This window comes from Rhinopithecus bieti, unplaced genomic scaffold (genome assembly GCF_001698545.2).
Source record: "Rhinopithecus bieti isolate Rb0 unplaced genomic scaffold, ASM169854v2 scaffold_2247, whole genome shotgun sequence".
In the NCBI taxonomy this organism is placed as follows: Eukaryota; Metazoa; Chordata; class Mammalia; order Primates; family Cercopithecidae; genus Rhinopithecus; species Rhinopithecus bieti.
This window is the reverse complement of record NW_016803732.1, coordinates 1350883-1365940: the sequence shown is the minus strand read 5'-3', so window position 1 is coordinate 1365940 and position 15058 is coordinate 1350883. Positions and strand designations below refer to the sequence as shown.

The 15058-nt window shown below is 39.5% G+C and overlaps 1 protein-coding gene across 1 annotated transcript in view; it reads right to left on the bottom strand.

The window, feature by feature from the left end:
- Positions 1-15058, bottom strand: part of RNF17 (ring finger protein 17) — a 117199-nt gene that overhangs the window by 35133 nt on the left and 67008 nt on the right. Inside the window, 5 exon segments of the mRNA XM_017852282.1 lie at positions 1102-1220; positions 1377-1527; positions 2201-2428; positions 4010-4130; positions 14142-14262. Coding sequence (XP_017707771.1) covers positions 1102-1220; positions 1377-1527; positions 2201-2428; positions 4010-4130; positions 14142-14262 — 740 coding nt within the window.

Here is a 15058-nt window from a genome sequence, read left to right as displayed (position 1 = left end):
AAAAAAAAAAAAAAAAAAAAAAAAAAAACAATTAGAAGAAATGTGGCAGGAATAACTGTAAAATTCTATATTTAGGTTAAAAAACAGGTTAAAAAACTACTGTGTCAGGCTGGAGTGTAGCAGCACAATCATAGCTCACTGCAGCCTTGAACTCTGGCCTCAAGTGATCTTCCTGCCTTGGTGTTCCAAAGTGCTGGGATTACAGGTGTGAGCCACTGCACCTGGCCTTTCCCCTCCTTTCATCTAGATTGTTTCTTTCCTTTGCTTCACTGCCTATCTTGCTCAAATTGAACTCTATTACCAGCAATTTCTTCTCAGTGTGGGGTCATGGAAAGGAGTTTCAGTTTACTTTCAAGAGGTTATGTGGCTAAAAAGACTCCAGTACCATGGGATAGAAAGGTCTGCACATTTACAGACCTCTTTCTTGCATTCAGATAAGAACTGCATCCTGCCTTATCCATTAGTTTTGGCTGCTCTTCTCAGATTGGCCTGCATGCACTAGTGAAATATCATTGCCGATTCCTATTCTCAGAGCTGTTGGAATCCTAGTCTGCCTTGCTTCCAGATCCTCCCACGCAAATGTTGATACTGTAAAGGTCCTGGTTCATGGTGTACCCCACCTGCTAACATTTGAGGGCTCACAGAAGTAACTTGTCATCTGATTTTGCTGTAGATATTGACTCCATAGTCTTCTGTTTCACTATCCAAGTTGCTGTTTTTATAGTGGGATTCCAGTGGACTAAAACTGTTGTCATTTTCCCAGAATCCTCTACAAATTGACTCTTTTTGGTAATTTACGTATTTTTAGCTTTCTATGCAATTTTAAACTTATACAATTTATTTCTATGTTTGTTGTTCCTCAAAGTAAAATTTTTAATATTCAACAGTTTGATTTCTATCTCGGTACTTGCACACTCACTAATCTCTATTTCTTAATGCCACTAAATTTATGTGCTCCCAACTTTTCTCTTCCCCTCTTAAAGTCCAAAATTAACTAGATTTTAGGAAAATTTCAGAATATCTTAGCAAAATTAAAACTGACAAGAACCCATCTAAAAATAATATTTAAAATAATGAGAAAATTACTGAGCTAAAAACTACCTTATGTCTACCAGAGAACATTCCAAAGAGAGTCTTCCCATTGCCTTTAGATTTTCTTGAAGTTTTCTTAAACAGTCAACATTCACTACTAGTTCAACACCCACGTCATACAGCAAGACCTAAGAAAATAATAACTTTTTAAGTCTACAGACAAACAACACTTGGAAATATTTTTTTGGCAAACTGAAAACTCAATGAAAACTGTTTTAACTCTGGGGGAAAAAAATACAAAATGCATTCACCTTCACAATTATACTTTTAACTCTGCAATTTACCTCTACCAATGTGTCTGTAACCATTCTGATGATCTGGCCTCTTCGCCACTGATTTTTATCTTGGATCTTAACAGCACAGTGCATATCATTTTCCCATTTAACAGGTTCCCATTTTGAGTTTTCATAGGCAGCTATCATCTTTTCTTCTAAACTACAGAGATAAAAAATATTTAACTTTCCAAACCTTTTCTCATATAATTCTCTGGCTACATGTTTTCTACTATCCCCGCTTGCTCATTCCACTCCAGCCAAGATGGACACCTTGTTTTTCCTTGAATGTAAAAGTGTATTTCTTCCTTAGGGTTTTGAACTAGCTCTTCCTTCTGCCTGAGAGAAACTTCCCTCAGACACTCATGTGGCTTACCTCCCTCCCTCCTTCTTTGAGGCCTGTTTCAAATGTCACTGTCTCTGAGGTCTTCTTTGACCATCCTAAAAGTGCCTTCCTCCCCAAATGTTTCATTATTTCTATTTCCCTTATCACCATCTGCCACACTAAAAATTTTATTTGTTCACTCTCTCTCTCCCTCTACGAGAGTTTAAGTTACATGACAACAAAGATTTGCCTATGTTTTATACCAGGGTATCCCTAACACAATACTGGTTGTCATATAGTAGGTCCTCAGTTAAGTATTTGTAGAATGAATAAATTCTAATACAGGGGAAACAGCCAACAGATATCCTATTTTCATACTTCTAACTAGCTGAGAGACAACTTAAAATAATTTTGCTTGTAAAATCTACATTTATGACTTCTACATATTTGAAACAGAATATATAAAGGATAAAATCATTTGCAATATTTTCCTTATATATAATATATATACCTATTAAGTAAGTTTTCAGTTAACAACCACTGAACATAAATCTTCTCAGGAGATATTACATTACAGATATGCACAGGCAATTCCTTATTATAAAGTGACTGAAAATTCTCATTAGGTAGATATTTTGCAGACACAGGGTTTAAGTTGTGTACTTCATTTGAAATAATTTCTTCTGGAGAAGGATCCCAAACTTCAATATGCTTTTGAGAATTATCTTTCAGGATGTATCTGAAAAACAACAAAAGTTAATGAAAAGAATTGTATGCAAAATACTTGTTTGCATTTGCTCAGGTCTGTATCTCGACTGTGATGATGCTTACATGACTATTTTTGTCAAAATTCATTTAACTGTGGACCTAAAAGAGGTGACTTTTTACTGAATATAAGTTATACTTCAATAACCCTGACTTAAAAAAGAAAGGAGAAGATTCAATACAAAAAAAAATTTTTTTTTCTGAAATGGAGTCTCACTCTGTCACCCAGGCTGAAGTGCAACGACAAGATCTTGGCTCACTGCAGCCTCCGCCTCCCAGGTTCAAGCAGTTCTCCTGCCTCAGCCTCCCAAGTAGCTGGGATTATAGGCACCCGCCACCATACCCCACTAATTTTTTGTATTTTTAGTAGAGGCAGGGTTTCACCATATTGGCCAGGATGGTCTCAAACTCCTGACCTCATGATCTGCCTGCCTCAGCCTCCCAAAGTGATGGGATTTTAGGCGTGAGCCACTGTGCCCAGCCCAGACCAACATTAATTTGAATGTTTATTCTCATTTCTTTTCCACTCTCATTTGAGACCTATAGTGGAAAAGCTCCTGATTCTAGCTCCTCCAGCATGAGAGTGAGAAGGAAAGCATGGCCACAGATCATTAATACTAGTATGAGTCAATGTAGGCCTCTATGGGGTGTCACTACTTCTTTGGCTTATGCTGACAGGCATCACGTGTGGGTGCTATCTGAATACTTGCTTTCTTCTTTTTTTTTTTTAAGATAGAGTCTCGCTGTGTCACCCAGGCTGGAGTGCAGTGGCACAATCTCAGCTCACTGCAACCTCCGTCTCCTGGGTTCAAGCGATTTTTCTGCCTCAGCCTCCCAAGTAGCTGGGACTATAGGTGCACGCCACCTCGCCCAGCTAATCTTTGTATTTTCAGTAGAGATGGTTACAACATATTAGACAGGTTGGTCTCAAACTCTTCTTAAGTGATCCACCCACCTCAGCCTCCTCCAGGGCCACTCCCACTACACAAGTCCCTACTGTGGAAGAATTCTTTGTCTTGACCTCAAAACCCTCCCACCTGTCCTTGCCACCACTCTACTCCTCTGCTTCTGAGGTCACCCTAACCACGAGCCTGTCCGGGGTGAGTATTAGCACAATGGCCCAAGCCTGGTTATCATTCCAAGTATCCACTTGAATCCCAGAAAATTAATATTTCTACAAATGGAAATGTAAGCTACTCTACCACTACGCTTATTCTCCATCCTGCCATTTCTCTTCCCAATTCCTTTCTCAATCAGGCACAAGGGGCTTCCTAAGCAGAAATAAGACACCAGTCGCCTTTCCTTAGAAGCATTCTCAAGGAGCCTTTCTCTTGGTTTCTGAGTTTCTTAGTAATGGAGGGAAAAGTCACTCTGGTCCTCATTAGATTAATGACTTCAATTATTTTCTATTTTTTCTGGTCCAGGACAGGGAAAATTCCCAGGTCTACAGTCTAAGCACATCTCCAGTGGGGAATGATATGCCAGTTTCCCTTCTTGCAATTACAATGTTACATATGAATATGAACTAACAATGAAAGTTTACGTATCTACTTACCCTATTTCATAAGATGCAAGGCCCTCTTTGACTAGCTGGTCATTAATACTGGTAGTTGTCATTTCAGGAGGACCAAGAGAATCAAAAAGCTCAACTAAGAGCACATTATCTTCCAGAATTTCTGTAAAACCATTAAGAAAATTCGGGGAAAGAAAGATGTCACAAAATATACAAAATGAGGCTTTTTTTTTTTTGGAGACAGAGTCTTAGTCTGTTGCCCAGGCTGGAGTGTAGTGGCGCAATCTCGGCTCACTGCAACCTCGGCCTCCTGGGTTCAAGTGATTCTCCTACCTCAGCCTCCCGAGTTGCTGGGACTACAGACATGCGCCACCACGCCCAGTTCATTTTTTTTGTATTTTTAGTAGAGACGGGGTTTCACCATGTTGGCCAGGCTGGTCTCGAACTCCTGACCTCAAATGATCTGCCCACCTTGGCCTCCCAAAGTGCTGGGATTACAGGCCTGAGCCACTGCACCCGGCCTAAATGAGGCAATTTTTTAAAAATTGGAAACTTAATTTCTTTCATTTGCATACATGACATTTCTTGTAGAATAATGTCATAGTGGCTAGGCGTTAAAGTAGTATTTTGCAGATATAAATGAATTGTCAGTGAATTGTCAGTGTTATCTGTAACATATACAAATTAGTGAACATCTTATTTTAGGTTACTGTGTGCCATTATATAAAGAAATCAGTTCAAAGCTTTTAGATTCAGAAAAATATAAATATATTCATTTGAAGAAGTGTTCTGTTGTATTCTTAATTGTTTTATGGAACTCAACCAAGTTCCAGGAGGACCAAGGTGAATGAAAGTTAACTCAGGCCAGTGATCATCTGCAAAGGTTTACAGCTTTTATAAAATGACACAAAGTTTAAAACAACAAAACTCAATCTAGAGCCCTCAATTAACTACAACTTTTTTCTGTGCCTGTGTTTTTTAGGACAAACTATCTAACTTTTAATTCTTTTTGTTTATCAGATCTATTTCTTAAACTAGACTGGGAGTTAAATGAGTGTAAGGCTTGTGTCTCATGTGTCTGTTTACTTATTTATGGTACACTGCACAGGGAAATTGGTCAATAAGTATCTGAAATATGACAGAGAAATTTCTTTAGAAAACGTATCTAAAAAATGCACTGAGATCCGTATATGCCTATGCCTTTCCAGCTGGTAGCTGCTAGTCAGAACGATTCTAAATAAAAAGATAACCATTACCAACAGCAACATTCTATATTAACCAAGTTATAAGAATTATAACAGTATACATTTAAAAGGTTTTTAAAAATTTTGTCCATTAAGTTACAGGGGTACAGGTGGTATTTGGCTAAATGAGTAAGTTCTTTAGTGGTGATGTGTGAGATTTTGGTGCACCCATCACCCAAACAGTATACACTGCACCGTATTTGTAGTCTTTTATCCTTCACACCCCTCCCACTTTACCCCCAAGTCCCCAAAGTCCATTCCTTTGCCTCCTCATAGCTTAGCTTCCACATATCAGTGAGAATGTATGATTATTGGTTTTCCATTCCTGAGTTATTTCACTTAGAATAACAGTCTCCAATCTCATCCAAGTCACTGCAAATGCTGTTAATTCATTCCTTTTTATGGCTGTGTAGTATTCCATCATTTATATTCATGTGTGTGTGTGTGTGTGTGTGTGTGTGTGTGTGTGTGTGTGTGTATCACAGTTTCTTCATCCACTCATTGATTGATGGGCATTTGGGTTGGTTCCACGATTTTGCAATTGTGAATTGTGCTGCTATAAACATGCGTGTGCAAGTGTCTTTTTTGAATAATGACTTCTTTTCCTCTGGGTAGATACCTAGCAGTGGGAAGGCTGGATCAAATGGCAGTTCTACTTTTAGTTCTTTAAGGAATCTCCACACTGTTTTCCATAGCAGCTGTACCTGTTTACAATCCCACCAGCAGTGTAGAAGTGTTCCCTGTTCACCCCACCCACACACCAACTGTTTTCTGATTTTTTGATTATGGCCATTTTTGCAGGAGTGAGGTGGCATCGCACTGTAGTTTTGATCATTTCCCTGATCATTAGTGACGTTGAGCATTTTTTCGTACCTTTTTTGGTCGTTTGTATATCTTCTTTTGAGAATTGTCTATCCATGTTGTTAGCCCACTTTTTGATGAGATTTTTTTCTTACTGATTTGTTTGAGGTCATTGTAGTAGATTCTGGATATTAGTCCTTTGTCAGATGCATAGATTGTGAAGATTTTCTCCCGCTCTGTGGGCTGTCTGTTTAACTCTGCTGACTATTCCTTTTGCCGTGCAAAAGCTCTTTAGTTCAATTAGGTCCCAGCTATGTATGTTTGCTATTATTGCATTTGCTTTTGGGTTCTTGGTCATGAAATCCTTGCCTAAGCCAATGTCTAGAGGGGTTTTTCCAATGGTATCTTCTAGAATTTTTATATTTCCATTCTTAGATTTCAGTCTTTAATCAGTCTTGAGTGATTTTCATACAAGGTGAGAGATGAAGATCCAGTTTCATTCTCTTACATGTGGCTAGCCAATTATCCTAGCACCATTTGTTGAAAAGGGTGTCCTTTCCGCACTTTATGTTTTTGTTTGCTTTGTCAAAGATCAGTGGCTGTAAGTATTCGGGTTTATTTCTGGGTTCTCTATTCTGTTTCATTGGTCTATGTGCCTATTTTTGCACCAGTACCACACTGTTTTGGTGATTATGGCCTTATAGTATAGTTTGAAATCAGGTATTGTAATGCCTCCGAATTTGTTCTTTTTGCTTAGTCTTGCTTTGGTTATGTGGGCTCTTTTTTGGCTCCATATGAATTTTAGAATTGTTTTTCTAATTCTGTGAAGAATGATGGTGGTATTTTGATGGAGACTGCATTGAATTTGTAGATTGCTTTTGACAGTATGTTCATTTTCACAATATTGATTCTACCCATCAATATGGGTACCATTGCAATATGGTAGAATCAGATGGATTCTACCCATCCAATATTGATTCTACACATCCATGGGATGTGTTTCCATTTGTTTGTGTCCTCTATGATTTCTTTCAGCAGTATTTTGTAGTTTTCCGGTCTTTTGAATTCTTGGTTAGTTATATTCCTACGTTTTTTATTTTTTTGCAGCTATTGTAAAATGAGCTGAGTTCTTGATTTGATTCTCCGCTTGGTCGCTGTTGGTGTACAGAAGAGCTACCGATTTGTGTACATTTATTTTGTATCCGGAAACTTCGATGAATTATTTTATCAGTTCTAGGAGCTTTCTTGAGGAGTCCTTAGAGTTTTCAAGGTAAACGATCGTATCATCAGCAAACAGTGACAGTTTAACTTTTTCTTTACCGATTTGGATGCCCTTTCTTTCTTTTTGTCTGACTGCTGTGGCTAGGACTTCCAGTACCATGTTGAAGAGGAGTGGTAAGAGTGGCCATTCTTGTCTAGTTCCACTTCTCAGACGGAATGCTTTCAACTTTTCCCCATTCAGTATTATGTTGGCTGTAGGTTTGTCATAGATGGCTTTTAATACATTAAGGTATGTCCCTTGTACGCCGAAGTCCGGAGAGTTTTAAGCATAAAGGGATGCTGGATTTTGTTGAATGCTTTTTCTGCATCTATTGAGATCATGTGATTTTTGTTTTTAATTCTGTTTACATGGTGTATCACATTTATTGACTTGCATATGTTACATCCCTGCATCCCTGGTATGAAACTCACTGGATCATGGATTACTTTCTTGATATGTTGTTGGATTCAGTTAGCTACTATTTTGTTAAGGATTTTAACACCTATGTTCATGAAGGATATCAGTCTATAGTTTTCTTTCTTGGTTGTGCCCTTCCTGGCTTTGGTATTAGGGTGATGCTGGCTTCACAGAATGAATTACGGAAGGTTCCTTCTTTCTCTATCTTGTGGAATAGTGTCAAAAGGATTAGTACCAATTCTTTGATTGTCTGGTAGAATTCTGCTGTGAATCCGTCTGGTCCCGAACTTTTCTTTGTTGGTAATTTTTAAATTACCATTTCAATCTTGCTGCTTGGGGTTGGTCTGTTCAGGATATCTAATTCCTCCTGATTTAAGCTAGGAGGGTTGTATTTTTCCAGAATTTATCCATCTCTTCTAGGTTTTCTAGTTTATGTGCATAAAAGTGTTCATAGTAGCCTTGAATGATCTTTTGTACTTCAGTGGTGTCAGCTGTAATATCTCCTGCTTCGTTTGTTAGTGAGGTTATTTGGATTTTCTCTCGTTTTCTTGGTTAATCTTGCTAATGGTCTATCAATTTTATTTACCTTTTCAAATAACCAACTTTTTGTTTATCTTTTGTATTTTTGTTTGTTTCAATCAATTTCATTTAGTTCTGCTCTGACCTTAGTTATTTCTTCTGACAGGTTTGGGTTTGGTTTGTTCTTGTTTCTCTAGTCCTTGAGATGTGACCTTAGAGTGTCAGTTTATGCTCTTTCGGTCTTTTTGATGTATGTATTTAGGGCTAGGAACTTTCCTCTTAGCACCTGCCTTTGCTGTATCCCAGAGGTTTTGATAGGTTGTGTCATTATGTCATTCAGTTCAAAGAAATTTTTAATTTCCATCTTGATTTTGTTTTTGAACCAATGCTCATTCAGGAGCAGGTTAATTTCCAAGTATTTGCATGGTTTTGAAGGTTCCTTTTGATTTCCAGTTTTCTTCCACTGTGGTCTGAGAGAGTGCTTGATATAATTTCAATTTTCTTAAAGTTATTGAGGTCATATGGTCTTAGAAATTTCCATACGCTGTTGAACAGAACGGGTATTTTATGGTTGTTAGATGAAATGTTCTGTATATGTCTGTTAAGTCCATTTGTTCCAAGGTATAGTTTAAATCCATTCTTTGTTGACTGTCTTGATGACCTGTCTAATAATGTCAGTGGAACGCTGAAGTCCCCTACTATTATTGTGTTGCTGTCTATCTCATTTCTTAGGTCTATTAGTAATTGTCTTATAAATTTGGAATCTCCAGTGTTAGGTGCATATATGTTTAAAAGTATGATATTTTCCTGTTGGACAAGGCCGTTTACCATTATACAATGTTCCTCTCTGTCTCCTTCAACTGCCATTGCTTTGTTTCGTCTGATGTAAGAATAACTACCCTTGCTCCTTTTTGGTGTCCGTTTGCATGAAATGCCTTTTCCCACCCCTTTAGTTCAAGTTTACGTGAGTCCTTATGTGTTATGTGAGTCTCCTGAAGGCAGGAGATGGTTGATTGGTGAGTTCTTATCCATTCTGTGGTTCTGTGTCTCTTACGTGAGCATGAGTATTTAGGTCATCCACATTCAATGTTAACATTGAAATGTGCGTACCATTGCATTCATGGTGCTCTTTGTTGCCTGCGTACTTTGGTTTTTTTGTTTTTGCTTTTTAACTTGTATTTCTGTTTTACAGGTCTGGTGTGATTTCTGCTCTGAAGAGATTCAGTTTTGATGTGTTTCCAGGATTTGTTTCAAGATTTAGAGCTCCAAAATTTTAGCAGTTCTTGTAGTGGTGGCTTGGTAATGGTGAATTCTCTCAGCCTTTGTCTTTTGAAAAAGACTGTATCTTTCCTTCATATATGATGCTTAGTTTCACTGGAAAGAAAATTCTTGGCTGATCAATTGTTTTGTTTGAGGAGGCTGAAGATAGGGACCCAATCCCTTCCAGCTTGTAGGGTTTCTGCTGATAAATCTGCTGGTAATCTGATAGGTTTTCCTTTATAGGTTACCTGGTGCTTCTCACAGCTCTTAAGATCCTTAACTTTGGATAACCTGATGACAATGTGTCTAGGCAAAGATCTTTTTGTGATGAATTTCCCAGGTCTTCGTGCTTCTTGTATTTGGATGTCTAGGTCTCTAGCAAGGCCTGGGAAGTTTTCCTTGATTATTCCCCCAAATATGTTTTCCAAGCTTTGCACTTCTTGTATTTGGATGTCTAGGTCTCTAGCAAGGCTGGGGAAGTTTTCCTGAATTCTTTCCCTAAATACGTTTTCCTGAGGAAGAAGAGAATTCTATGGTTTGGTCGTTTAACATAATCCCAGACTTCTTGAAGGCTTTGCTCGTATTTTCTTACTCTTTTTTCCTTGTCTCTGTTGGATGGGGTTAATTCGAAGACCTTGTTTTCAAGCTCTGAATTTCTTTCTTCTACTTGTTCCACTGCTGAGACTTTCCAGAACATTTCGCATTTCTAAAAGTGTGTCCAAAGCTTCCTGAATTTTTTTATTGTTTTAAGCTATTTCCCTGAGTATTTCTCCCTTCACTTCTTACATTGTTTTTTGCATTTCCTTACCTTGGGCTTCGCCTTTCTCTCCTGATTAGCTTAATAACCTTCTGAATTACTTTTCAGGTAAATCAGGGACTACTTCTTGGTTTGGATCCACTGCTGCTGAACTAATGTGATTTTGAGGGGGTGTTGAAGAGCCTTGTCATATTACCAGGGTTGGTTTTCTGGTTCTTTCTTATTTGGATAGGTTCTCTCAGAGGGAAAGTCTAAGGTGAAGATTGTCATTCAGATTTTTTTGTCTCACAGGGTATTCCCTCGATGCAGTACTCTTCCCCTTTTCCTATGGATGTGGCTTCCTGTGAGCTGAACTACAGGGATTATTGTCTCTTTCTAGGTCCAGCCACCCAAAGAGTCTACCTGGTTCTGGACTGGTATTGGGGGTTGTCTGCACAGAGTCCTGTGATGTGAACCACCTATGGGTCTCTCAGCCGTGGATAGCAATGCCTGTTCCGGTCAAGGTGGTGATGGGGTGAAATGGGCTCCATGAGGGTTCTTAGCTTTGGTGGTTTAACGCTCTATTTTTGCGCCAGTTGGCCTCCTGCCAGAGGTGGCAGTTTCTAGAGTGCATCAGCTGTGGTAGTATGGGAAGGAACTGGCAATGCGCGGGGCCATAGAACTCACAAGATTATATGCCCTTTGTCTTCAGCTACCAGGGTGGGTAGGGAAGGACCATCAGCTGGGGGTGGGGCTAGGTGTGTCTGAGCTCAGACTCTCCTTGGGTGGGTCTTGCTGAGGCTGCTATGGGGGATACAGGTGAGAGTCCCAGATCACTGGAGTTGTGCGCCTAGGAGAATTATGGCTGCCTCTGCTGAGTCATGCAAGTTGTCAGGGAAGTGGGGGAACAATGGCAGTCACAGGCCTCACCCAGCTCCCACACAAACCAAAGGGCCAGTTTCATTCCCACTGTGCTCCCCCCACCAGTCCCCAGTCTGTGTCCAGCTGGAGAGCAATATGGGTTTGAAAACCTGTCCCAGGTTATCTGCCTCCCAGCTGGGAAAGAAAAGGGCTTGGTTCTTCCCCTATGCCTGTGGAGTCTGCACACCAGATTTGCACCCTCCCCCAAATTCTGGCCAGGAGGTTTCTCATCCTGTTCAAATTATTACCAAGTTCAGCTAGAGATTTCCTTCTCCTTGTGGAGTTTTACCCCCTGCTCCTCTCCCATTGAATCCCTGTGGCACCAGGCAGGAAGGGGCTGCTTGGGGACCCAGCAAGTTCCCAGGGCCTTTCTGCTGCTTCTACGAACCCTGTATTTCGCTCGGCTCTCCAAAATGACTCAGCTCCAGGTAAAGTTGGAAACTTCTCCCACAAACAGACCTTCAGCTTCTCCAGTGAAAGTGTGTTTTCGGGAAAGGAGGGTCTCCCTTTCCCACTTCTGCAGTTGGGGCACTCACAGTTTTGTGGGGGGGGTCTCCCGGGTCCTCCAGGAGCAGTCTGCTTCCTGCAGAGGGTTTGTTGCCTTTTTTTTTTTTTTTTTCTTCAATTTGAGACGAAGTCTTGCTCTGTCACTCAGGCTGGAGTGCAGTGGCACAATCTCAGCTCACTTCTGCCTCTGAGGTTCAAGTGATTTTCCTGCCTCACTCTCCAAGTAGCTGGGAGTACAGGTGTGTGCCACCATACCTGGCTAGTATTTTTTATTTTTAGTAGAGATAGGGTTTCCCCATGTTGGCCAGGCTGGTCTCAAACTCCTGACCTCATGTGATCCACCCACCTTGACCTCCCAAAATACTGGGATTACAGGCATCAGCCACCACACCTGGCCTAAAACGCTTTTTTTTCAGGAGTCGAAAAAAAAAAATTCCTGGCTACTTTTCAGTGGTCTAGATAAATTATCTAGACACAAAAGGCTAAGCAACACTGAGCCTCAATAAACTTTGATCTGCCTGCTTTTCCATCTCTTGTGTTAACTTTAGTTTTTTAGTTTTATACTTCTTATGCAAAAAGTTCTTTATTCCAATAGGGTCAACTTTCTCTGTGTTCTGTACCTTTATTATCTTCACTGCTCTCCTCTTAATCAAATATAAATGTTCCTTGCTTTCTAAGGTAACACAGCATGTATGAATGGCAGGTTCCTGTTCTCAGCTGTGGTAGTTCACTGTATTATAAAGGTCTTGAACTCACAATTTTACTGCTGTACAGGTGAATGGGGAAAGATAGTTTTGGTTGGGCAAGGCCCTCTGGCACTCCTTAAATAAAATAATCTAGGTTATTAATAACTATGCCACAGCTAGTGTTTGGATGTCACTGGTATTAAATTATTATGTGAGAAAGAAAGAAGAGGAATCAAGAAAGAAACCCAAGAAATCTTGATTGATTGTCCATGGGAAATTATTCTAGGAAGGTGCAAAAACCCCATGAAATGCGATTCCTAAAGGAAGGCTGGAAAACAGTTATACAGGTTAAAGTTACCTCAAAATCAGTGGAGACTATTCAAGGACCAATTCATTTGTTCATTTCAGAGAAGCTAGATAGAAAACTTCTATAGCCTAAGACACACTCTGTATAATCACATTCCTCTTAAATGACACTATTTCTTTAGAACAATTTCTTGCTCTGAAGTAAATAAATTATCAGAGATATACTATCATTTCTAGGTTATGACTTTCTAAACTCCAGTTTCCTCACAGTGAATAGTCCAATAGTCTTATGATAAAAGAAAGACATGGATACAGTAAAAACTACCCCTGAAAGTCCTACACATCTATGCTAAGTAAACACGGTCTCATAAATCCTGCACTACTATTCATTAACCCAACCCAGCCAGTGTGTGTTACAGCTTTGGAACTGATCAAAATATCAGATGAAAAACAGATTCCTGGTCAGGCAGAGTGGCTCACACCTGTAATCCCAGCACTTTGGGAGGCCAAGAAGGGAGGATCGCTTGAGCCCACAAGTTCGAGACTGGCCTGAGCAACAAAGTAAGATCCCATCTCTACAAAAAATATTTAAAACTTAGCTGGCCATAGTGGCGTGTGCCTGTGGTCCCAGCTACACGGGAGGCTAAGGCAAGAGGATCACTTGAGCCCTGGAGGTTGAGGCTGCAGTGAGCCCATTGTTCACCCCATTGTACTCCAGCTTGGGTGACAGAATGAAACCCTGTCTCAAAAAACAAAAAAAACCAAACCAGATTCCCAATCCCCCTATCTAAAACCCTTGGGGCCAGACATGTTTCAGAATTCAAAATTCTTCTAACAAGAAAAGCTACTTGGCACCTATCCTGTATGTGTATCTAACACCTCCAGCAGAGTCTGGGGCAGCAGCCCATAAACAAACATTACCTTGAAGTAAAATATGAATATTCACTACAAACAAGATAAAGACTATATATAGCCTCATGCCAATTCAGAACCAATTTTGCTACTGAACTGTTGATTTTTACAACTTGTTATGTTACAAAATTGTGGGCTAGTGGCTCTATTTTTGGGCCCAACTGCTCCAAAAAAGGAGTAACTTTTTTCAAATTATGCTGAGAACCCACAGTCGAATTCGCTTAAGCCAGCGAGGCAAAGAAAAGCTATTTGCCAATCAAGTCCCACCTCCCTTCACTTTCCTGGATATTAAATCTTAGCATCCACTATGTCAAAGACAAGGACAGAGTCCTAGCAAAAATGCAAACAAATAAGAGAAGCTAATTCCTGGCTTTAGGGCCTTCAAGGGGCCATGTCAAGGGTGACTTGCTCTTTTATGGTGATTTTTGTCCTGATGACTTTAGAGTCCACAAAAGATATAATTCCATTGTACCTAATTCTCAACAAATCTTCTCTCTCACCACTACTACTGATGGCACACTGAATTTATTCTAAGATTTGACAAATGTTATTCATGTTATTTAAAATCATATGTGATTACATAGCAAGTAAAAATGGAACTTACTGATAATTGAACATGTCATAAATTTATCTTGAGCCTTGTCTTCAAATTTTTCTTTAGCTTCTTTGGACCACTGCATTGTCCTTTTATATGGTTCAATATAGGCCAACTTACATTTAATTGCCTGGGTCAGACAAAATTTCACTATTAAGAAAAAAATTTAATTTCTACCTACTTTAGAATTCAAGTTTTATTTAAGTGTGTACAAAACTAATCTTTACGTCTGAATTTAATACATATTAGAAATAATCAAATAATGTGTGAAGATGTCTGTAAAAGTACTTTATAAACACAAATCACTGAAAGCAGAGTGGCTGAATGAACTGTTGCACATTCACATACTGAAATAACAAGCATTCATTACAGACACTTATGATACATTAATTACTTGTAAAAGGAAGGTTACAGGATGATTTATAGTCTGATTTTATAACTGCTGAAAGCACAGAAGATGCATCTGAAAGTATAGATAACAAAAATATTGAACAATGATTCTGAGAGATTCTCCCTTTTGCTCACTTGTAATTTTTTTTTCTTTTTTTTTTTTGAGACCGAGTCTCGCCCTGTCACCCAAGCTGGAGTGCAATGGTGTCGTGATCTCGGCTTACTGCAACCTCCGCCTCCCGGGTTCAAGCAATTCTCCTGCCTCAGCCTCACAAGTAACTGGGATTACAGGCACACGCCACCACACCCGGCTAATTTTTTCTATCTTTTTAGTAGAGACGGAGTTTCATCATGTTGGCCAGGCTAGTCTCGAATTCCTGACCTCATGATCTCCCCGCCCTCAGCCTCCCAAAGTGCTGGGATTACAGGCATGAGCCACTGTGCCCAGTCTGCTCATTTGTATTTTAAAATGTTTTTCTATAATACTACACATTTCCTAAAATGAAAACCACGGCTTAAAAACAACTCATGCAACA